Source organism: Taudactylus pleione, unplaced genomic scaffold (genome assembly GCF_031769625.1).
Source record: "Taudactylus pleione unplaced genomic scaffold, aTauple2 ptg000038l, whole genome shotgun sequence".
Taxonomy (NCBI): Eukaryota; Metazoa; Chordata; class Amphibia; order Anura; family Myobatrachidae; genus Taudactylus; species Taudactylus pleione.
Genome location: NW_028284440.1, coordinates 1,969,496 through 1,995,054, shown reverse-complemented (window position 1 = coordinate 1,995,054; position 25,559 = coordinate 1,969,496). Strand labels below are relative to the sequence as shown.

At 41.9% G+C, this 25,559-nt stretch overlaps 1 protein-coding gene across 2 annotated transcripts in view; it reads right to left on the bottom strand.

Annotated features, from left to right (window-relative positions):
• Positions 1–13,645: 13,645 nt before the first annotated feature.
• Positions 13,646–25,559, bottom strand: part of RAP1B (RAP1B, member of RAS oncogene family) — a 99,063-nt gene continuing 87,149 nt past the window's right edge. For both annotated transcript variants that reach the window (XM_088452483.1, XM_088452482.1), the window contains 3 exons: positions 25,249–25,392; positions 23,825–23,940; positions 13,646–15,536 (listed from right to left, as the gene is read on the bottom strand). In XM_088452483.1, the coding sequence (XP_088308609.1) occupies positions 23,854–23,940; positions 25,249–25,392 (231 nt within the window). In that variant the 3' untranslated portion in view covers positions 13,646–15,536; positions 23,825–23,853. The remainder of the gene's footprint in view (positions 15,537–23,824; positions 23,941–25,248; positions 25,393–25,559) is intronic.

The following is a 25,559-nucleotide window of genomic DNA, read 5'->3' as shown; positions in this document are numbered from 1 at the left end:
TTTATTAGTCTATTTTCATATATGCTCCAGCGCCCAGTCTTTGAAGAGGCTATTAGATTGCTAATATTACGCTATAACTATTATTTATTACTAGAAGCAGGGGGAGACCAACTGAGTGCTAGTTTTTGTCCATTGTGATAGTGTTAGGGGACCTGTGGCCCCTGTGTGTATTTACCATGGGTGGTGGCAGTAGAGAGATGTATTGTATAATGGGCAGACTGTTAGAATATAAAGAGGGAGATGTACTAAGAACTGGAAAGTGATAAATTGGGGAGTGATAAACTACCAGCCACTCAGCTCCTAACTGTTAAGTTACAGGATATGTTAGGAGCTTTGGTTGGTAGTTTATCACTCTCCAATTTATCACTTTCCAGGAAAATACAAGGCCAGGCATTAACTCAAAAATTGATTCCCCAAGACCGCCACCAAGCAAAATGCTACCATGCCTCATGTCAGGTTATCCTCCGCCCCATAGTAAGGTCATGACCTAGTCCCTGGTGACTGGCTGGCTTGTTAATTAACCAGAGTTCATAACTGGGCTGCCCATATAACTTTTAACCTAAGTACAAATAACTGTACATAATTTCCCCTGTGTAATAGCGACGTGATTTAGGGAAGCTATAAAACAAATGTAAGCTGTTCTATGCACTCTGCATCTTCTTTACAGTCCGGGTGACTGCCCCCTGCCAGCACCTCTACACTGACTTCTGCCACTGCTGCGGTGTCACAAAACGGAAAGTACTGGGACGAGCTGGGTGCATCTCAAAGTTGTCCATGACTGCTCAGGCTATCATCCTCCTTTCCTCATAGCCCAGCCACATCCTCTCCTCTAATATCTTGCTCTTCCACTCACACCCCAGCACCATTCTCTCATCCATCATCTTCCTTTCCTCACACCCCGGCCCCATCTTCTCCTCCATCACACTCCTTCCCTCACAGTCACTGCTCAGTCAGAAAGTGGATTTGCACTGTGGCAGTAGCTCCTCACATGCCTCAAAGATCACCCCCTTCTCCTCTGCAGCCAGCGCGTTAAGTGCACTGAGACTGCGTGGCTGTGTCACTGCTGGATTGATTAGCCGCAGGCACAGCTCAGAGAACAGTGCACTGAGTGTGGCCATGACGCTGTCGCTGATCGCAGCAGGTTCTAAACCTTGGCAGTTTTGCCATCCGCAGATTTATATTCATCAATCACATCAATAACAATGACCAGAACCTTACTTTCACGACAAACATCAGCCAAGACAGAGAAGTATTTTTAGATCTCAAGATATATATTGACAACAACAAAATACACACCAAGACCTACAAAAAGGATGTGGACGGCAACAGTTACATTTTATCTACCAGCAGTCACCACAAGAGTTGGTTAGACAACATCCCCAAAGGACAATTTAGGAGGATCCGGAGGAACTGCTCCAAACTGAAGAATACCAGACACAAGGACTAGAATTAACCAAACAATTCATAGACAATAAATATAATCCCATTTTGATACAACAGGCCTTCACTGAAATAGGACAGATAGACAGAGAAACACTTCTACAAGGTAACAATACAACAAAAGACTTCAATCCACATGAAGTCCACTTCATCACCCAATATAATAAATCAGCACAACAGATAAAAAACATTCTAAAACACCATTGGGATATACTTTTGCAAGATCAAGACCTCAATAAAGTCTTAAACAAAACTCCAAAAGTCATTTACAGGAAAGCTCCTGATATTAGAAAGAAACTAATAAAGAATCATATCCCACCACAAACGCTTATTCAAAAAAAATTACCTTACACAGAACAGAGAGGAGGCTTCCACTACTGTGGAAAATGTGCTGGCTGCAAGTGCAAATATTCCTGCAAGAGAGTAACACAATTCAATTCATCCACGATAGATCAAAGTTTCAAAATCAAACAAAATATGTCGTGTGAAACTCAAGGTGTCATTCCTTCTTAGATGCAGTTGCGGTCTTGAATACATAGGTAGGACGATAAGACCCCATAATGCCCGCATCTATGAACATGTAAGAAATATAAAAATAGGGTACGATAACCACAGCGTATCCAGGCATTTTAAGGAGAGTCACAATTCCGACCCCACAGGTATATTTTTTATTGCTATAGAACAACCACCAACCAACTGGAGAGGGGGGGACCACCTGAACATCATGGACAAACGAGATGAAATGGGTCTATACTCTAAATACCATGGCACCAAAAGGCTTAAATATAGAATTCAACAACAGAATCTTGATTAAATAATTAACCCCTCGTAAGTAACCAGAGTTCTCACTTCCCCATTCTCTCCCTTCACTACCTTTCCATCATTCATACCCGGTTAGATTCACATCACCATCATAACATTAAGATCCAGTTCCACGGCATGACCGTTACTATAGTTGTAACACATATGTTCAGATATACATCATATACATTAGATTTAGGTAAAGCAGAATTCTTGGCTCAAGTAACCACTACATGTAATACAGAATAATACCTGCAAAACAACAAACACATGACTACGACGTAACATGACAATATGACAAGATACGGCAACACTATTCTTTACGTACCCCCTGAGCTATGATTCTGACATACTCACAACCAATTTCAAATTGGACCATTAACACAGCAATACCTGATATAGTTTTAGATATACCACGCATAAGTCACTTCGCAACGTGAGACATTCTACAATATAGAAGAAAAAGTCTGGCACACAGCTTTATTTTATTTCATATTTTATTTATCAATTTTATTTTATTTTTTGTATTTCTATTTTTATTCTGGATTTCTCACATATGTTTATATACTCAGTTCCACCAGCCAACACCAATTATTGACTCTACTCCACTATCTATACTGTTTAGATACATCCAATATAAGACTGACACACCCCACATTGCATCTCAACATAGGAACAGCTGGATCCCGATTAGGTGTTTTTTTTTACACCAGATGCTCAGAATCAGAGACGATTACATTAAGGAACACGCCCACTAGGAGGTGATTGGCTGGATTGCAGGATATCTACCAGCCAGTTTATCACACACACCCATTCTTGAAGAAGGCCCTGATAGGCCGAAACACATCAACATGTGATCCAACACACAAAGGATACTAGTTGCAGTGAGACCAGTGCACGGTCTTGCGCTACGAGAGTTTCCTCCCGTTCCTACTTTAAAGACTCACCCCGCTGCTCACTACAGCGCCCGGCACCACGGAGGACAAGGGTCCTTTCCGACTCCCAAACATCGTAATTCCTCCTGGTTATAAGAACCAAGACGTCACCCGCACTTCCACATCTTTCCCTGGGAACTGACTCCAGAGAGCAGGATCATTAAAGAACCCTGTCAACATCGAGTGGTAAGCACTACATAGCGGGACGCCGCTACTGTATACCACATACAACTGTCACACTGCCTATATACTTTGACTACCCTTCGCAGTGAGGGTAACGTATGCTATCTGTGACATACAGTTAAGAGACCCTCCAAACAAGGGAACTCTCACATCCCTATGTCTACAATCATAGATGGAATACTTATTTAGTTACACACACATACAGTGTACATAGGGTGACGTAAGTAACATACGGAGAGTAACCCTCTAAAGGGGCATGCTCACCACCCAAGTAATTCCTATTCTACACTTTGACCACCCAGAGTCAAGTTGCAACACCACTAGGTGTTTGGAGGGAAACTTATTGCCGCTGGCACAATACGGATAGAGGCACCATAAAGGAGCCATCTAAACAGGGCCGGTGCAAGGTTACTTGGCACCCTAGGCATTTCTTCAGCCTTACGCCCCCGTCCTGCCCCCACCCTCGATAGCTACACAAGCCCTTATACAGTGCCCCCAGTGGTGGCCCTCTATGCAGTGCCAGCAGTAGTGGTCCCCCCATGAAGTGCCCCCAATATAGTGCCCCTAATACAGTGCCCCCAGTAGTAATCCCTCTCCTATGCAGTGCCCATTATATAGTGACCCCAGTAGTAACCCTCCCTATGCAGTGCCCCAGTAGTGGTCCCACCAGTGCAGTGACTCCAGTAGCAGTCCCACCCCAGCAGTAGCCCCCCCAGCAGTAATCCCCCCCTATGTAGTGCCCCCAGTAGTAGTCCTCCCGGCAGTGCCCCCAGTAGCAGTCCCCCCCCAACAGAAGTCCCCACAGCAGTATCCCTAGTAGTAATCCCCCTCTATGAAGTGTCCCCCAGTAGTGGTCCCACCAGTGTGCAGTGTCCCTAGTAGTAACCCCTCTCTATGCAGTGTCCCTCAGTCAGTAATGGTCCCACCAGTGTGCAGTGCCCCTAGTAATCCCCCTAGTAGTAGTCTGTCCCCCCCGCCAGACACACACACGGAAAAAAAACCTCCACTTACCTTAATGCCCGCTCCGGCATCTGACGTCTCTCCCATCAGCCACTGCGGGAGCCATAAGATGGAGGCTCCGGCAGTGGGCGCAGCAGCCGATGAGAGTCTGTCTGACTCTCATCGGCTGCTAAAACAAGCACACAGCTGAAAATTGGAGCATTGTGTCTGCCAAACATTAAACAACTTTATTTCCATCTATTAGAGTCACTTAGATTTCTTATATACATTAATTTAACATTCAGATACAGCATTATTTTTATCCCCAATAGGTGAGCGCTTAGTACCCACATCTATTTTAATCCACAGATTTACTAAGGCCAAAACTGCTGTCATAACACATTTTCGAATAGAACAGGGCTAGGGCTAAAATGCGACAGTTTTGGTGTCATTTAGAAACCGCCGCCAAACTGCCAGGGTTTAGAATGCGCCGCTTAGTAAATTTTGCCCTATTGTGTTACTTTGTTGTGCAGGTGATAACCCTAACCCTTTAAACATTAAACTGTTAGAACAGTCCATTCCAGTTCTAAGAGAGGTACTTCACTTTCTGCTAGAATCTGATACCACCAATAGTCTAAAGAGTTTATGGTGTATTGCACCAGTCTTAGGCCGGCTACACGCTTGGCTGGTATCAGCATGACAAATTGTGCATTTTGGCTAGTGTGTTCACACTACTGTGCACTCCCGCAGGTCATATGCGACGTCTTCCGGTCGGCTGTGCTGCACGGCCAACCAGAAGATATCACATGCGATTAGGTGCCAATTGTGTAGTGTTTACGGCCAATCAGACAATATGTCGGTCTGATTTGTCCAATTTTTACATCATATTTTGCCAGTTATCATTGTAGTGTGTATGGGAGCAGCGATAAATCGTATGTGATCAAACGATACAATATATCGTTTGGTCATATGCGATATTACACAGTGTGTACACTCAAGATTGTATATATGTTTTGGCCTCAAGGGAAATTGGATGTAAAATCGGTCCAATTACAAGCCGTTCAGGTGTGTACCCACCCTAAGAGATTAATCCACAGTTCCTGGATTGAGGTTCCATCATTTCAATATCCCTATATGAAGATTTCTCATGTCCGCTACTATGATAGAGGAAATATTCCAAAGAGCTTGAGACAATCCCTCACATATTGCTGCCAAGAACTGATGAGACAAATGATGAATTTTTATGATTCTCTCATGCAACACTGATGCTATCTCTTGCTGTGTCCATCTGACTTTCCAAGGATTGCAGCTGTTGAGAAGATGCCAGGTGAGTTTTGTTGGCATTTGGGACCCATCCCAGTTCCTGTAGGAAAAAGAATCACATTGAGTGGGTAGTGTAGCTGATATTTGCATTACTAGAATATCATACGAATAAGGCGATACTGCAATTCCCTGCCTCCATAAGACTATCAGTGCCTTCGTAACAGTCTTGGGGCTGTTGAGGCCAAATGGTAGGCATGGAATATGAGGAAGTAATAATGCACCTTTTAAATCCATTGATGTGGGGAAGTCTTTGTTCTAGTCATGAGATTAGAATTTACAGACTTTTTATGGTGCGTACACACGGTACGACTTTTATGAGCAATTTGAATGATATTGTTCACTTTTTTGCAGTCACCAACCTGACTACAGCCAACGATGCACATTCCCGCATGAACGATAACGATATCTATGGTCTTTCATGCATGCAGGCCAACTTGGATGATTTTGTAAAGATTTGCCTGTAAAAAGATAGATATCTATGATAGATATTTCAGTGAAGCTATCAGTGTGTACAGCCAAAATAGTTTGCCCTACACTACAGAAAGTTTGAGGGAAATCGATCAACGATATCTATGGTTGTTCAAGTTGTACTGTGTGTATGCACACATTCAATTAGAGGTGAAAAGTCGTAGAGGTTTCACCTGTCCGACCTTCTGCCTCCTTCGTCTGCTTTAGAGGCACAAACGTTTTTTGCGCGTCCCCGCTTTTCACCCTATCCAATTCCACACCACGCAAAAACAGAAAGCGGCGAATGCGGAACAGGTGGAAAGTACTGTCAGAAGTAGGGAAGATAGTGCATCTTTTTTTTTGGGATACAGACTAACATAGGGAATCAATGTAGATGTGTACTAATAACCCTAATAAAAGTCTTTGGGGTACTTAAGTAGCTTAAATTGCTTCTTATTAGCGTCTTTGCGAAAGTGGTGCAGCATGGCATAAAGCAGTATTTTTTGCTGAAAATAAGTAGTTGAGTCAAATTTGGGGTACTTGAAAATGGGTGCAAGTATATTTTAATGTTTCTAAAGTGAACTTTTATAAAATGTTAAAAACGCACCTGCTACATGCACCTGCAATCCCAAAAACACCTGACCCATCCTTACAGACCCCCCAGAAATCTATTTTGCTAGTTTTTATGATTGTCCATCCACTTTTTACTTATTCACCCCAAAAATGAAAGTACTTTTTTGGGGTGTTCTTAGGTTTTTTTTTTTCCCAACATTTCCCCACATTTGCACCCCAAAATAAAGATTTAGCACTTCTTTTCACCATGCTATTCATAGGCGAATCCTTTTTGCCTATTACATTGCATTGAGTTTCCGCGTAGGCGAATTCCAGCTGGAATTGAATTTGGAGATAAGTTCCGACCAGGCTACAAGCAGCAATAGGCCAAACTTTTTTGCCGATTACGGTTTTTCGCCTCTAATTGAATACGGCCCATCATAGGAAAAGGATTTGTCTTTACAAACTGTTTGTCTCTCCTGATATCTAATTCTCCTGCATCTCCACCAGGAGGAGTATGGAATGATAGACTTCTCTTCTAGGAAACACACACTCTGGGAATCACTTGTTTCTCCAACAGTGTTTGTGTTTTGTTGCATAATGCTATCATTTTGCATCTGTGATTGTGAAGTTGGTGACCATACAAAAACATCTGTGTTTGATATTATTTTGAATACTAACTTGTATTAATTTGTTTGCAATGTCCTGGACATAAAGAGCCAGTGTACAAAGAATACAAACTTCCACATGCCTGCAAATCCTTCCACCCACCAGGATTGTCGGAGGTCATTTTAATCAATAGTTGTTGTGTATTACTAGTTTTTTTATCTAGGGAATACAGAGAATATCTGGATAAATTACCATAAAATTGCCTGCCTGGATGATGGGTTCTAATTTCATTGAACTGTTGCCTTCATTGAACACAGGGAAAAAGTTTTTATTTTTAAATTCACCAAATGTAATCCCTTTTCAGTCCCTCTGTAAGACATCATATCCAGTTTTTTACAAAATAAAAAACTCTTTCAAAAGGGAGTTTAGTTTTTAAACTAGGGATATGCTATCCATAAACAAAGACATTCAGCCCTGCTATCCACCAAAGTTGATTATATGCTTTTAGCTGCAAGTGTAATAGCATCCACTAAGGCTTGACAAAGAAAATAAACTCCTTTCTTTATAATCTCCAATTTGTTTTATATATATTTTTTTCTACTTTTTTCTTAAGTGGTGAAATGAGGCTTAGGACTGTGCCATTTTGTAATGTTGTATAAAAATTAATGTTGATATATTTAAGGATGCATTAACATGCAGTTAATTTTCAGGACTGTTTAGCAAAAGTAAATTGTATTTAGATTTGATCTTATCCATTTAGTGCAAAAATTATCAATCCAAATTCTGATTATTTTGGAGACAGACAATATGGCCAAATTTTATTTATTCCTTGTACCTATGGAAACCTGTAATTGTTTAGAAGATTTCTCCATCTATAAGTTCTTTACATGGACCTACTTCCACTAACAGTATACCAGATTTTGCTGATAAGCTATTATTGAATCAATTTTTGGATAAAGTCCAAAGTAGTGTTTTGATTTTTAAAATAAATTTTATCCTTTCTCCACTGAATCCCATTCTTTATCCAGCAGATCATTAACCAACTTATTACAAATACTCTACAAATATATGGTTTCGCTCCAAAAAAGTAATCTTGTAAGTCAGACGTAGAAGGTTTATCCCTCGATATGGTTACTAAATATTGTATATATTCTGTATTAGGGTTAAACATTCTGGGTTCTTCTTTATTTGCCCTACTGCGACTATTAGATCTGTTTTCACATTACAATATTTTTTTATTGGAGGAATATTGATTAAAGTTATCCAGATCTAAGCCTATTCATGATCTTGCATTTTTAACCCTATACATTTTCTGCAGTTCCTACTTCAACACAAAATATTTAATCATCCAGCCATTTAGATTATTCTGCAGGTTTCTGTGACATTACATTCTTCTGAGACCTCAGCTGAATTGCTACCTGAATCATCAAATTCAACTTGTTAAACTTCGCACGACTCAAATTGATCATTGAACACTAATTTGTGACTGATCTCTTGAGCCTTAACTAGCACAAATCCTTTTGTAACAAAAGTATTGGCTAAAGTTACGTTAATCCACTTAATTTCTGCAATATGTGGAGGTTGGTTACTGATGTTTCTTATAGCTGCTAGTACAAATATTCCCAGAAAATGTTTCTCTTTAACAGAACTGTTCAAAATTTTCTTGGTCTTGGCTGGCTTTTAATCTAAGTCACATGCAGCCTTAACTTCAGAAGATCTAGGATAGATACAATAAACCTACCACACATCCCAACTTTTGGAAAGAAAACACTATCTCCCTGGGGCTTACAGTGACCTACTGGTCTGTGACAGTTTTTCTTCCATGCTTGCAACATAGTTCCTGCTACATAATACAGAATAGACAGTGGGAAAATTGTGTACATGACAACTTCCTGTTACTTCAAGTTCTATATCTTGATAGCAAATAAATCTTCTGAGATTTTAAATAACCCAACATATCCAAATAAAGACTGTAGAGGATACAATCTTACGGCAAATCATACCTCCAGAGGGAGCCTCACCACCTCTTCCATGGTTTGTATAATACCGCACATGCCAGGACTTGAACTCACCAGTTTGTTCAGCTCCTCCTGGCAGTGGACAGTAACAGGAAAGCATCCTGACTCTAGACAAAGGACAGGCAAGAAGACACAAGGGGAGTTATGGACTTGTATATCTTCCAGGTGTGTCATCTTCATATTTGCCTGTCCTGATTATCTGTCTGTGATTAGCGTTCTACTAAATACCACCAGCATCAGTAAAGTAAACCAAATTCTCACTAGTGCAGGAGGTTCCCAAACGTGGCCCTCAAGACATCCCAACAGTTCATTAGAGATATCCATGGCTGAGCACAAGTGGTTAAATCAAATTGACTGAGGTACTAATTAAGTCTTCTGTGCTCAACCATGGTTCTCTCTAAAACCTGAACTGTTGGGGAGTCTTCAGGACAGAGTTTGGGAACCTCTGCACTAGTATATTAAAATATGCAGACATTAACCGCAACATGCATACGTCCATTAACTTTCCATAGCATTTATAGAGAAACACCCCACAAACAAATAAAACCTTATAGACATACTCTTTCTGATTGTATTTCAGTTGTCAGAAGCATTGCTTTTGTTACCCAAGTGCTCAGTAAGCAGAAAGTTCTTCCACTATCACTGCTGATATATTTTAGCACTGCCTGTAACTTGTACAGCCAGACTCATTAGCAGCTACTTTATAGACTGGTGAGTCACTTGCCTGGCTATAGGGACCTTCAGCAAGCCAAAGGTGCATTTAGATGAATACCGGGACCTTTGTTCATACAAAAAAGCATGGACTACGAGAGCACTATATATGTGAGGTACAACAGGAAAATAGCTTGGAGGAGTGATATACATCCTTACTAATTATTATCCTTTATTTATATGGCGCCGCTAGGGTTCCACAGCACCTAAAAAGTACATGAACAAATGAGCACACAAGAAAAACAGGTATTAACAGTACAAACAATGCAGGACGAATACATGATTTATAAACATTGCAGCATAACACTTAAATAAGCAGCAGGGTATCAGCAGCCAAGTGTTAGGTGCTGTTGTAAATTAAAGTATAAGTAAGAGAAGGAGAAGCATATGAGGGAAGAGGGTACTGCTCATAAGAGATTACATTCTAAAGGGGAGGGGCAGACAAACAGGTGACACAGATGGGCTAGATTGTGAGAAAGGAACATGGAGTAGTGGGTTAGGATGAGCGCTGGAAAACTGAGGAAGAAAGGGGTCTTGAAAACCCATTTTGAAGGTTAGGAGCCAGGAAGCAAAGTTATCAAAGAAATTTGAGCAAAGGCCACGGAGACGAAAAAAAGCAGCTACTTGAAGTTGCAAGAGGCGAATATCATGAGCATTGAATGGAGGGAATGAAGTGGAGAGTTGGAGTGACCAGATGATAGAAGTATGTGAAAGAATGCAATTCCCCCAAAGGAGATAGCTGCAGGAGAAGTGGTGTCAGAAGGGTAAATCCAGGATTTGGTGATGGATAGGAGATTCAAGGAGTTATAGATGAAGCTGTTGTGGATGGGGACTAGTTGATTATAGACAGAACCGGCTTTCCACACGAGAGGGACAGAGTTGTTAGGGTTGCTGTAGTGTGGGGTTGAGATTTAGAGCAGGGGGATAAGGAGAGTGGGTATGTGGTGGGCTTCTCAATGAGGAAGGGTGACAGCAGGTGGTGGGCAAGGTGGAGGTTTAGTGTGGTGTGGGTGGAGGAGAGGTAACTTGGAGAAAAGGGAGGGTGCGGGGCTTAGTGGTGGTATAGCAAGACCATGATGGAATAGGAGTAAATAATAATGGAGTAACCAGAGATGCGGTGGAGAGTGCTAGATGGGATGAAGGGAGACAGAGGAGAGGAAGGAGGGGGAGACTATGGAGGAAGGAAAGAGATGGGAACTGGTGGTAGAGGAGAGAATTATGTAGCTGCTGAGTGAGAGGGGAGCAGAAGAAACAAGACAGTGTAGATGAAGGAATTGGGAGAGAAACGGCATTAGTAGTGATGAGTGAGATAGAGGAAACAGTACAGTTAAAATGTCTAAAAATCAGATAAAAGGACAGTGCCGGTAGAAGTAAAGGCACAACTACAATATTATCAAAGAAACAAAATGAGTTTGGAGCTGTTAAAGTTGCAATATTTTAAATTTAGGATAAAGTATTCTTAAAGATGTATAGGTGTTAAACAATGGTTGATACTACAATGGTATAGAGATAAATTGAGTGGTACAGGAATGATTTAAACAGTCTAGATCCGAAAAACATACATACAAAAATTAAAGTGCAGCAAATGAACTGGTAGTTGCTTGCAATACTGAAGCAGGGTGTTGACAAAAGGTGTGTCCAGGTTATAATGAAAGCTGGTGGCTGAGTTGCAGGGTATCCAGAAGCTCAAAAGAGAATTTTCAATTGTTTCCAAGTTGTAATGAGTTTTTTTTAAATGTTGTCCTCATTGTGTTCCTCCTGTTTAACTTCTCTCTAGCTCTTTAAATTATGCTGTGCATGTAATCAATTGGTCTTCTTTAGCTCTACACTATTCTTTTCTCATGCTGATCCAGTGATGTACCATTAAATTATCTTTATTACTTATGCATTTAAGTTTTATATTTATTTTGTATTACTTATTCAATTAAGCCTAAATTTGATTTTGCACTCCATAATTGTGCTCTATAGAAAAAATAACACTTTGAAATAAAAACCTATGCAGCCTTGTAACAGGCCTGCACCCTACTAAATATATAGTGAAGCATACATGCGTAATAACTGAATGCAAGTCATAAAATTCTAAAATAGACCCTAAAACAGCATCCCATGTATCTAGGAGTTAATATATAGTTATATAGATAGACCTTAAGTCACTCTGGATTTTGCAGATATTAATGACAATATACCTAGAAAATCATTATATTCAAACAGCACTGTTATTTCTATATCAGATGACTGGTGCCAATAGATTTTTTACTTAGAACTAATAGTACCAAACTTTATTTTATTCTTCATTAATTTGAGTGGTTAAGTGGTGAAACAAGGCTTGGGACTAGCCTAGCAGTGTCATTTTGCAACATTGTATAAGAAATTTAGATATATTTGAAGATGTGTTAACATTTTTCAGGACTGTTCAGCTAAAGTACAATAAAGTTGTAATTCGATTCAATCTGTCTGGTCACTGGCATCATGTGATCAGAAAAAAAAAAGTTTGTATGACAAGTTACGTGATTGTAGACAAATACAAGTAATCTTGACTGGCAGCTTGGGGACAACCACACACACTTGTAATAGAAACAGTCCTGGCATTTAGTACAAAATGGTGTTTTAGGATAGCAACATTAGTCCCTGCAGGACTAATGTTCTTTCAATAAGTTAGTTATACAGAAGGGGTACATACAGTACAGCTAAAGTGCAGGCAGATAAGTGTCTCTCTGTATGGTTTTGTTTTTTTGCACTCTTCTTTCTTTATGACTCCAACAAAAACGCTCAATCATCATGCACAGTGAAACTTTGTGTTCTTCCTCTAATCATAAAAGGGAAGTGGTGTAATCTCCGATAAAAAATTGTGTCCCCAGGATACTTTTGTTGTTCTATGCCCATTTTACACAAAGTTCCATGGCACCAATCCCCACAGAAGGGAATTGCTCTATTTAGTTTTACACTGAGAGACTTGCATTTGTAGCTTCATCAATAAAAGCAGCGAAACAGGCTGCACACAGCCTGATTCTACTTCTCAACTAAAGCACCATGAGGGCGCTGCGTTCAGGCTAACTGCCCAATGTCAGCAACAATACGGCAGCATGTGGACGGCTTAAGAATCTTTTGTAATTGCAGGTTCAATCTCCAACGGTTCTCCATTCATTGCAAGATACATACAATAATCATACAGAAATGGTACACTAGGATACTTAAGCTGGATACATAGTAAGGGATATAATCGGACGATATATCATTCCCATGCGGAATGGAGCGATCTAATCAGTCACGTCGCTCAATGTGTATGGGTGACTGCGCGCTCCCGTGCATCCTCTGATCTGCTGTGCATGCATCTCGGATCAGAAGATTCGGCGGCCGACACTATGCTTCTGGATGCGGCTGGGGAACAATATATTGGGCAATCGTTCACCAGATTGTGCAGGGTAAACAAACCGCCCAATATATTGTGCCACCGCTGGGTACACACCGTCTAGTGAGTTCCCAGCTTTGGACATACAGTATTAATTAATTTTGATAAAGTAAGAATAATCGTACATTAATTCTAAATACTTTTTTTTATTTTGGTAAATAAGACTTTGCTTATAACAGACACTACAGATTTAGACATATGCTGTGGCTAGATAAAAATGGAGCTAATATACAGAAGACGACACGCCACGGCCTTTCAGTTAGAGATCATGAGACAAATTTGAATACAAGAAAGAACAGTATTTTATTTATGTCTGTGTATAAGCAGAGTTCAGATATCGATCTGCAATGGGGAGGGAGGAAATAAATCTGTAAGCATTGGAAAACAGTTGGGTAACAGGCTGCCTGTGAGGCATTTCAAATAAAAGATACATGAAGACTCCTGGACTAAATAGAATCTATCTTCAATCCACTGCATCCCTTAGTTCGCTGCCTGGACAAAATAAACAGGAGAAAAAATTACGTGATAATTGGCCTTTAATGCACAATGTGAACAAAAACACCTGTAACTCATTCAAGAAATCGTCATCAATTTATGTTTTCCACCTATTTGTGATATTTGCAAGAAGTGCCCTGTTTGTCATACTGCAACATTTATCTTTCAGAACAATGATCAGCATTGACATCCATGAAATGCCAATATATAATTCTGCAGCACGGAATGCTCTTCTGGAGAACCCAATATAATGATGTGCCTGCTACGGCACAACAGAGGGGGAGATTGCAGGGTGTAAGAGGTGCACTTAAGTGACTGCAAATTTCTTAACAAATGTTAATACATTGTAGAAAGCAAGTGGCAGATAATTATAGTGTGAGCCCTTGTATGGCAATCCAAATTGACTGAACTGATGTTAAGTTATACAAAATTGCACCACTTTATTTAAGGCTTTTAAGTTTACATTTGGCCACCTCAAAGAAACTGTAGCATTAGGTTGGACAATTGGATTACTGTGTTTCCCTGTCGGATATATACACAATTTTGTACACCCAAACGTTAATGCATACGAAGCAAGAAGGCATTGATAAATAAATCAGCAAAAAAAAAGTTAATTACTGCTATGTAGGCCTGGTGACCAATAACACATGATTTAAAATTACATCCCACATTCACATCCACTGGACTCTTCCACCATTTAACAACGCAACCAAAACAATACACATGTGAAACAACCACTGACAGGAAAAAGGTACTAAATCTGTATATTTGGTATTGCAAATACACATATGAATGAGAGCAAGCAGGGGAAAGGACAAGGTCTCACAGTGAGAATCTACAGCTGCAGAAGCCTGAAAATGATTTACAAAATATGAATAAATCATTATAAAAGAACTCTTAAAATATACACTTCTTGTTGTAGACCCCCACTGTATACACATCTATAAACATTATTCCCTATGTAAACAAAGAGTGGGGAAATGGAACCACTTGGGTAATAAAAGAATAAGGAACTGAGGAATGTCCCTCCAAAGAGAAAGGCAGAATGTTCAACAAAGATAGAACTACAAGAAATACATTTATTGTAACGACTCCTTTTGCTTCCAGAAGAGGCGCAATAAAGTCTCCACAGGATTCCCTAAAAATTAGTGAAAGAAAAGGAAAAAAAAATCATAGTTGTGAGAAGCACTTTGTACAACACAATAGATGTTGCTCTTGTATTTCTTTAAAGGAAGGAAAAAATAGTTACAAGAAGCTACAAATACCAAAGATGCAAGGTCATCAGGAGTAGTCTATAGCGGAGCTCTTTGGACTTTCTTGTTTAGTAAGCTAAAATAGTGGTGCTTTTCATTGTACACGCCGATAGAAAGGAAGGGCTTGTGAAAGAATACAGTACACGTTTCTGGACGTGTGAAAACATTGCTGGGTGAACAATGTCTGTTAGCAGTAATACTGGATGTGGGCTCCGTTGTTCCCAGTTGCATACGTGAAGAAAATTTTGAAGCAGGCGTCTTTCTTGTGACTTAGGGGGGGTTCTGATGGTGCACAATCTGAGCTTGCAACTTCCATCCATATTGTGTAAGGGGTACCACCACAGGAAAGTCCATTGGAGTTGTTAACAGGGTAATTTGAGTTGGAATGCTGGCACTGTTGTTGCACAACAGTTCTTCAGACCTGAAACAAGTGACAAAACAAAGAATGAGTATTCCCTTTGTGTACATGCAATATGTTGTGCCTAGGTCTTTTCAGGTCTTTCACAATTTTGTAATGGAAATTCCTTTCTTGTATTGCAGTAGAAATGTCAATAATAGGAAGAGAAGCACACTGTATGAAAAAAGAAACACATTGCATAAAAGCGCATATATTCTCGTTAACAGCCAACTACTAAGTGCTGGGTAAACGTTTTAGTATGTAAAATGTTACTAATTAATGCAATAAAATCTTGCTATGTTAACTAGATTAACAAGAAAAAGATGCCTGTGCTATTTACTCTAATAAAGTAAATTAAAGATTACCAACAGATTTTTTTTAAAACCAAAAAGCTATAATTCTACGCAATATTAGATAATCTTATTTACATTTAAAAATAAGAGTTATGGTATGACATACCTTTGTTAACTCTTTTTCTCCGAGGTCCACAGCCATTACGTTGGGTATGAATCCCGGTCATTAAACAGTTAATACAAACTAGGGATGTGCAGGCTCGGATAGGTTCGAGTTTGCACGTTGAGTTCGGATTTTTCCCTCCAAAAAAACAGAACTCAGAAAGAGGCAAAACGTCATCTTGCATGGACGAACATCATCATTCCTGGACTTTTGTCCAGGAATGATGATGTTCGTCCATGCAAGATGACGTTTTGCCTCTTTCCGAGTTCCGTTTTGTTGGAGTGAAGAATCCGAACTCAACGTGCAAACTCGAACCTATCCGAGCCTGCACATCCCTAATACAAACAAGCTCTCTGCTCGCAGGATGCACCGGGTCCCTCCTCATATACCCCACCCCCTGCCAGTTCGTTACCAAGCTCAAGCAGGCAGAGACAAAACAAAGGGTAAGAAAGAAATAAACCCATATTCATGAGTCCAGACTCCCAAGAGAAGACATTTTCCCGGAACAACCCCCCCCCCCCCCGGAACTACAGGTGCGTCTGGGTGGGTGTCCTGTGGACTCGATGGACCTCGAAGATAAAGAGTTAAAAAAAGGTATGTCATACCATAACTTATTTTCTTCTTCGGGGTCCATGGGGTCCACAGCCAATACGTTGGGGATATCCCAAAGCACTAACCCTACGGGTGGGATGCTCCTGACTCCCGGAAGAGAGGAGGATCCTACACCCGAAGGAGGCATCCTGAGAGGCAAAAGTGCCAAAGGAATAAAATTTGACAAAGGTATGGATGGAAGATCATGTGGCTGCCCTGCATAATTGCTCAGCAGAAGCACCCCGGCGGGCCGCCCACGACGGACCTACCGCCCAAGTAGAATGTGCAGTTACTGAATCCGGCACCCGCATGCCAGCCTGTGTATAAGCCAATGAAATTGCCATGCGAATCGACCTGGCCAGTGTCTGTTTATTGGCTGGCCAGCCACGCTTATGACAACCATAGAGCACAAAAAGTGAATCAGACTTCCTCCATTTGCTCGTGCGTTTCACAAATTCTCAATGCACGGACCACATCCAGGGAAGCCTCTCCTGGCAAGAGACTAGTGCCCTGAAATGCTGGAACTACTATTGCTTCATTAATATGAAATTTAGACACTGCTTTCGGAAGGTAACCCTCTCTAGTACGTAGTACTGCTCTATATTGATGAAACACCAAGAACGGCTCACGGAAGGAAAGTGCAGCTAAATCCGACACTCTACGTGCAGATGCTATAGCAAGAAGAAATACTGTCTTTGCTGTTAGCCACTTGATGTCTATTGAAATTAAAGGCTCGAACGGAGGAGCGTGTAAAACCTTCAGAACTAGAGTCAAATCCCACGGAACAACCGGGGGAACGAAGGGAGGCTGAATCCTCAACACCCCCTGAAAAAAGGCCTTTATATCTGGTCTTAGAGCAATTTTATGTTGGAACCAGACTGAAAGAGCAGATACCTGTACCCTCAAAGAGGCCAGGCGGAGACCTTTTTCCAGACTGCTTTGAAGAAAATCAAGCACTCTGGAGATCAGAATTTTCTGTGGGTCATACCTTTTCAGTTCACACCACTGAAAGAAAGTATGCCAAACTCTATTGTATATACGGGCTGAGGATGGTTTCCGTGCCTTCAGCATCGCCCGTATAACAGACTCAGAAAACCCCTTCTTCCTCAAGACGGAGGCCTCAAGAGCCATGCCGTCAAAGATAGCCGATGAAGATCCGGGTGCCAGCAGGGACCATGTAGCAACAGATCCGGTCTCAATGGCAGAGGCCATGGAGTGTCTATGGAGAGAGACCGTAGATCTGTGGGCCATGCCGGAGCTATTAAAATCAAGGTGCTGCCCTCTTGTTTGATCGGGGGAACAGATATACCAGCTTGTAACGCCACTTTACTGTGAGTGCGTCTACAAACTCGGCTCTCGGATCTCTGGTCCAGGATCCGTACCAGGGAACCTTGTTGTTCCTTCTTGACGCCATCAGATCTATTTCTGGTAGACCCCACCTGTCCACAAGGTTCCGAAAAACCTGTGGATGTAGGGCCCACTCTCCTGCATCTATCTCCTGCCGACTGAGAAAGTCGGCCTCCCAATTCAGGATCCCCGGAATGAACATAGCAGATATCATGGGAAGATGAGTCTCTGCCCAGACCAGGATTTTTGATACCTCTGCCAAGGCAGCCCGACTTTTTGTGCCCCATTGATGATTTAGGTAGGCAACAGCGGCGCGATTGTCTGACTGTATCTGCACCGGCCTGCCCTTTAAGATTTCCTGAGCCTGCACTAAAGCTTTGAATATAGCTCTTAGTTCCAGGATGTTTATCGGTAGCCGGCTTTCCCACACTGACCACTTTCCTTGGAAAGTGTGTAACTCAGTCATCGCCCCCCAACCTTGAAGACCGGCGTCGGTTTTGAGCAATGTCCCCTCTGACACCCAAAAGGGGCGACCCTGTCTGAAATGCTTTGTCTGCAACCACCAGGACAGGGACAACCGCACCTCTGGAGAGAGACGCAGCAACTGAGACCTGATCGTGTGGTGATCCTTGTCCCAGCGACACAGAATTAATTGCTGCAGTGGTCTGGAGTGGAATTGAGCGTATTCCACCATCCTGAAGGTGGCCACCATCGACCCCAAGACCTGCATGGCCACTAGAACGGATATCTGCCTGTTGCGGAGCAATCTGCGTATCCGTGATCGTAAGGCAAGAATCTTTTCCTCCGGCAGATATATTTTCTGCACCATGGAGTCCAATCTTGCACCATAGAGTCCAATCTTGATGAGCCTGTGTGATTGGTATGTGGAGATAGGCATCCTGTATATCTAAGGATACCATATAGCCCCCCTGCTCCACTGCCAACACAATCGATCGCAATGTTTCCATCCTGAACCCGGGGCTCGAACAAATTTGTTGAGCTCTCTCAGAATGGGCCAGTATAACCCGTTCGGTTTTTGAACCAAGAACAGATTGGAGTAAAACACCTCTCGGAACTGATTCTCTGTCACCGTAATCACTACCTCTGATGCTAGTAACGCCAGAATTGCTTTCTGAAGGTCCAAAGCTCTTTCTGAACCCTCCTGATGGTTTACACAAAAAAAATCTTTGAGGAGGAGTCGTCCAAAATGTCAGGGCGTACCCTCAGGAGACAACTCCTCGAACCCAGGCATCCTCCGTCGTGAGGTGCCAGGGCTCCGAGAACCGAAGTAGTCGGCCCCCCACCCTGGGATCCCCCAGAGGGACGCCCGTCCCATCAGGCCACTGGTTTATCCTGTACCCTAGATCCCGGACGTTTGTTCTGTCAGGGCTTCCTGGGTCCTGCCTTTTTTGGTGAAAATCTCGCCGAGGGCTGACCCTTGGCCTTGCCCTGCGGCCGAAACCCCCGAAAGGACGCCCTTCTAAGTTTAGACGAGGTTGCTGATGGCAAACCTGCTGTCTTTCAGGCTGCCATGGAGGCTACAATTTTATCCAATTCTGGACCAAAGAGAACACCCCCTGTGAATGGAAGGGATTCTAGGGCCTTTTTGGTCCCGGCATCTGCCATCCAATCGTTTAACCAGAGAATCCTACGTGCCACCACAGACACCGATGAATCCCTGGAGGAAAGGATCCCTGCATCCAAGGCGGCATCTCCCACATAAGAGGCCCCTTCTCTAATAAAAGAGATCATGTCCAGCTGCTCCTTAGAGGCATCTCGTAGAGACTCCACTAGAGTTTTAGCCCACTCCTCAATAGCTCTTGCTACCCAGGCAGTGGCCATAGCTGGACGGGTGGCCGTTCCTGCCAGCGAGAAGATTGATTTGAGGCAACTCTCCAGTCTCCTATCCGTGGCTTCCTTCAGCAAAGCCGCTGGGATTAGCAGAGTGGTACGTTTAATCAGCTGCGCCACATGTGCATCAACTGATGGTGGATTCTCCCACCTGGCACAGTCCTCTGCTGGAAAAGGCTATAGAAGCGCCATTCTTTTAGAAGGATGGCTTTTCTTATCTGGACAGACCCACGCTTCCTCCATAAGTTCTGATAAATGCTCAGACTTTGGGAATTCTGCCTTGACCACTTTCTGGTGCTTGAACAGGGGGGCCTTCCTAAGCGGAAGATCCCCTTCCTCGATATTTAATACTGATTTCACAGCAATAATCAGAAAGGGGACATCGGCTACTGGGAAATGATCATCACCCTCCTCAGAGCTAGACTCCTTAGAATAGTCCTGTGCCTGTTCCTCCTCAAAGGAGGCACTGGAGTAGTCACCCATGTGAGAAGGTAAATGGCGGCTAGATTTAGGCTGCTTTGATTTGACAGCCTGAGGAGGCTGAAAAACCCGCGAGGATGATGCCATAACCTTAGCCGCACCAGGGTCCATCCAAGGTGGATGCGGTCCAGGGCATGAGAGGCCCTGCCGAAGCCCTAGCCAGGAGGTAGTTGCAGCACGTGGCCGGTGCGTCTCCAATCAGACGTGAGGCTGCTTCCAGGACAGCTCAGACCACCCGCTGAGATAGAGAGTAAACTTTTTTTTTTTTTTTTAGTTACTCGTCTGCAAGACTGCTCCTGCAGTCCCCTTGTCTATGTGGTGTACACACCAAACAGGAAGAACTGGCTACCTGAGGCAGGGGGTGGGGTATATGAGGAGGGACCCGGTGCATCCTGGGAGCAGAGAGCTCGTTTGTATTAACTGTTTGGTGACCGGGATTCATACCCAGCGTACTGGCTGTGGACCCCATGGACCCCGAAGAAGAAATATGTGTTTGCAAAGCAACTTTATGGAATGTCCTAGTACTGCAGCGATTTGGAATACAAGCTCATGTAAAAACAAACTTACTGCTGACAGATTATAGTGTGTGTAGCCTTGCCAATCATTTTCTGTCATCCCCACCAAGATAAAATTGTATATTTCAATGATTTGCATTGGAATAGGGCTATTAAGAGGTCTTTGCTAATTCTATGTAAGGAGTATTATGTCTAACTGCATTTAACAATAATTTAGTATGTAAGACAAATAATAATTCAGCATAGTTGGTATATTACTGGCTCACAGCACTGAGGTCTTGAGTCCAATTCCCACCACGGACCTAATTGTGTGGAGTTTATATATTTTCCGCATGCTTGCGTGGGTTTCCCACGGGTATTCCGGTTTCCTCCCACACTTCAAAAATATAATGGTAGTTTAATTGGCTCCCAACAAAAAAATGAACCCAAATGTGTATGTGTGTACTTGTGGTAGGGAACATAGATTGTAAGCTCCACTGCGGCAGGGACTAATGTGAATGGCCAAACATACTCTGTAAAGCACTGCAGAATGTATGTGCTATATAAATAACTGGTAAATATAAAACAGGAGAGGTTTAATTACACAAATTTGTAATCAGAAAACAATTTGCTAAAGTTGCTAAAATAGCTGTCTGTTGTGGCTGCCAATCCTAAAAATTTTATGGCGTGGTTGGTAAAACAATAGTGATGAGCCAAATTTCCACACAAAATTGTACTAATCGAGATTTGCAGCTGTTCATGCTACTACGCAGAGTGTCGGCTGTCTGTCATTTGAATCATGGGAGGAGAGTGCAATGCAGGACACTTAGGCCCGTTTTCAATTTGAGGCAAAAAAGTCCAGGCTTTTCGCCTGCTGGACTTTTCGCCTCCTTCGCCTGTTTTCCAGGCGGAAAAGTATTGCCAGCGTGCCCGATAATCCCCGTATTCAATTCCTATGGACGCGAAAACGGGAGCTGGCGAAACTTGAAGCGGCAAAAAAAAGCCTGTACATTTTCGGGAAATCATATTTGACCCCCCCCCTACAAATGTCCAGACATGAAGGATCACTGTGGGTACCCCCGTTTTTACCTGCTGAAGGGAAGTCAGGTTTTTAAATAGCCGCGGCAGGTGCATAAATTAAGAATAGCATTTAGGATTTTATTTTGGGAAAAATAATTATGCCCATCAAATTTGGGGTACATGAAAATGGGTCACAGGCGAAAAGTCTTTGTAACTGAATACGTGGATAATTACAATAGGCGAAAATGAGATCATCTGCGATAAATTATCACCGATAACGGGTTTTCGCTTGAAATTGAATACGGGCCTTAATGTTATGTGGGTGGTGGTTTAATTTAATGGCGAAGGTGGGGGTTAATCATTTGATAGTAGGTTAGAGATAACTTATAGTTAGAGAATAGTGGGGGCAATTTATTTGATGGCACGCTATATTTAATAGTGACAACATGGCGAGACCTATTGATTTAAGGTGGGGATGATAGAGCTATTCATTTAATGTTTAGGTGGTTTAGGGGCTATTAATTGAATGTGAGGCTGACTGTGGAGTTAAGGATGGCTATGTAGTATAAGTGAATACTAAGGGGGAAGTCAATTAGGCATGGTAGTTTACTCATCGGAGGGTCTAATCGCGGGAGGTGCGGCCAAGTCCCCTTAGGAAGAAAGAAAAACCCGGCTGCGTGGAGGATGGGGGCTCTGTGAGACCCTCAACCAGGGGCAGATCCAGGGGAACGGGAATTTTTTTGTGCGGTAGAAACGGAGAGTGATTGAATTGCTGAGAAAAAAACAATTGTGGTAAAGTCCTTTTTTCTACTGCACAAAAAATTATTGTAGACATTTGAATTCCCCACTAATTATTCAATGCTGTTTGTGGTGGGAGGTGGATAGATGTCTTTTTTAAATGTGAATACTACTAACTGGTAGGCATGTTGGGTGGAAAGAGATATCTATTGATTCTGAATGCTATTAAATTTAATATCAGGGCTGGTTACAGGTACACATCTATTTATTAAATGTGAAAACTATTAATTTTTACGTTGAGGCTTGTTGCAGGTAGGCCTTATTATTAAACTGTTGGTACCTTTGATTTAATGTTGGGGTTGATTGGAAGGTGAAAATTTCTGTGATATAGAAAGTGACATTGGCTATTAGTTTAATATGGGATATCAAATGTGGAGCTTTTAATGCAACTTAGGGGTTAAGAGGGCTATTCTATATTTTAGAGGCTAATAATGCAATGTAGGCTCTCTGTAACAAGTATGGCGGCTAATAATTGAATGGTAGGACTAATTGTGAGCCTACTTATTAAATATATGTGTGCTATTGATTAAAGTTGCGAGAATGACAACCTAGGGACAAATGTATTAGCATGCGGGTTACATTGATTTAGCTGCAAGATTTACAGCAGCAAATTTTTTTCAGAGGCAAAGTCAACCTGGTTTTACCTTTAAAAAAATTGCTACTTTAAATATCACGGCGTGATTACTGAAATATTTGCATTTTCATAAGCCCACCAGCTATTACATTTAATCCCTAGAGTGTTCCCTGGTTACTCAGCTTTCAAGATGATGAATACTTGTAACCTGTTACAAACAGGGTCCCAAAATTCTTGGACCTGGCAAAGAAGCAGAGATGGAGACATCAGCAACATGTCAAAACTTAAAAACAGACAGATCGGCAAAGTCTGCCACCTGTAATAACTGTCTAAGTAATGGCCTTAACAGCACTGAGGGAGTATTTTTAGGGAAGGGAGCGAGCCAGCACGCTGGAATTATGACTCCGTTCAACTTAATGTCCCCACACTCCCAATTCTCCAGTCAGAAATGTTGGGAGGAATACATATGGGGGCGACGGGGAATCACGCAATAGGTCCCAAAACACAGGTCCCCAAACATCTTAAAATTTCCCTGTAAATAATACAGCATTGATGTATGGATATTTTGTCATAATTAAATTATATGTTTCCCGTAGTATTTCACTAAGTACAGTGAACAGGTTTATTAAATAGCAGCTGAGATAATATAGCTAAGAAGAGGAGAATCTCGTTAGGGATAAAGATGAAACAGTGAGAGTTACCTGGCTCAGAGCTACTGCACATCTGTGTATTAAAGCAGCTGACATGTTGACTTTTTGCGTGCCTTGCCCGGTACAGGAGTTTTTCTGTTAATTTGTCGCACAAGATCATAAAAAATCTGTAAATAAAACCATTGTTTAGAATTAAAATGTAAATGTTTATGAACGCAAAGCAAATTGAGAGATACGGACATTTTATGGTTCTATGTATAAGATACTCGGAGAGCTCTAGGTTTAGGGATGTAGGGAACAGGACTACCATAAGATATAAAAACTGTCACTTTACCACTTTGCAAACTAAGGGGAACAGGGGGTAGAGTGGATCCCAAAAGTAAGTCTATAGTGTTCTTATTTGAGTTTCTCACTTTGAGGATTTTTTTTTACCATTTTGAGGATGAGAACAGATGTAGGGGTAGGATAACTGAAGGATATCAGTTTTCATTAAGTTGACCAAAAATGGGGCCTTTCCTTGTTGAGCTCAGGGTCACTGACTGTTGTGCCACTATATCAAAACAGCATGGTAGCACCTGTTATGCTGGGTACACACTAAACGATGTGTACCCAGCATGATCTCATTCGCAAAGGGACCCGGCGGGGGTCCCGGCATCGGCAAGTGCATACACACTTGCTGATGCAGGGAGTGACAGTAATCGTAACAGACGCGCGGGAGCTCACATAATCAGCGACATAGCCGGTACACACTGGCCGATGTGGACGATTATGTTGTCTGATCTGCTGGATTGGACGACACATCATCTAATGTGTACCCGGCTTTACTATGTTTAAAATTAGGATGTGCAGTCCTAGACCCTCCCTCTTTACCCTGTATTTGTGTATATAAAGTGCACATGAACATTGAGACGACTCCTGATTGGTATTATTACCCCTCCCATCTGCCCTTAGCTGGTTTTAATCAGCACAAGTTACTGCATTGCTGTCTACATATTACGGGGTGGTATTATGGTAAGACCTTGATAAATTAATAGAATATGTATTAGGAATGGTAGGGACCCATCTGATGGAGGTCACCTTGACATGGTGGAAGGGCTCACAAGTTTGGCCAAGTATATGCTAAGAACCTCAATTATACTCCATGTTATTTGCAGAGTATGTTACATCTGTTGTGGCTATCAGTGTTCTAAGTGTGTACCAGCATCTTCTTATTATGTTTAATTAGGATGCATGGTCTTAGCCCCTCCCTCTTTTCACCATATAAAACAGACAAGAGGTTGAATTAAACGAAAACACAGAATCCATAGAAAAAAAAAATAAGTCAGCAGCACTGTTCACAGTGGTCGATTGGCAAATAAACCTCTAGCATAACACTACTGCTGGTTAGGTCTTCTTTAATGTCATCTGAATTTCTAGCACCTATATAATTGTCACACCTCACAAGGGACACCTGTAAAAAGTCCATTAAAGGTTACCTCATTGACATTAATCTTGGACTTGGCAGAAGACTCCAGGAATGCACAGTTGTTCCACTGTCTCGCTAGGTTCTGCCCCTGTTCTTTGCCCACAACCCTTTCATCTTCCAAGTCGCACTTGTTTCCAACCAAAATCATTGGCACCTAAATAGAAAAACTCTTGTAAGAAATGTACTCATGTTTACAGATTGATTTAACAGCCAGGATCAGTAGAAGACCACCTACTTTTATTCTTATAGGCCATACCATGCATCTATTATAGCAGTATTTACAGCAGAGATTGGAAAATGGATATAACAGACAAGGCTCAA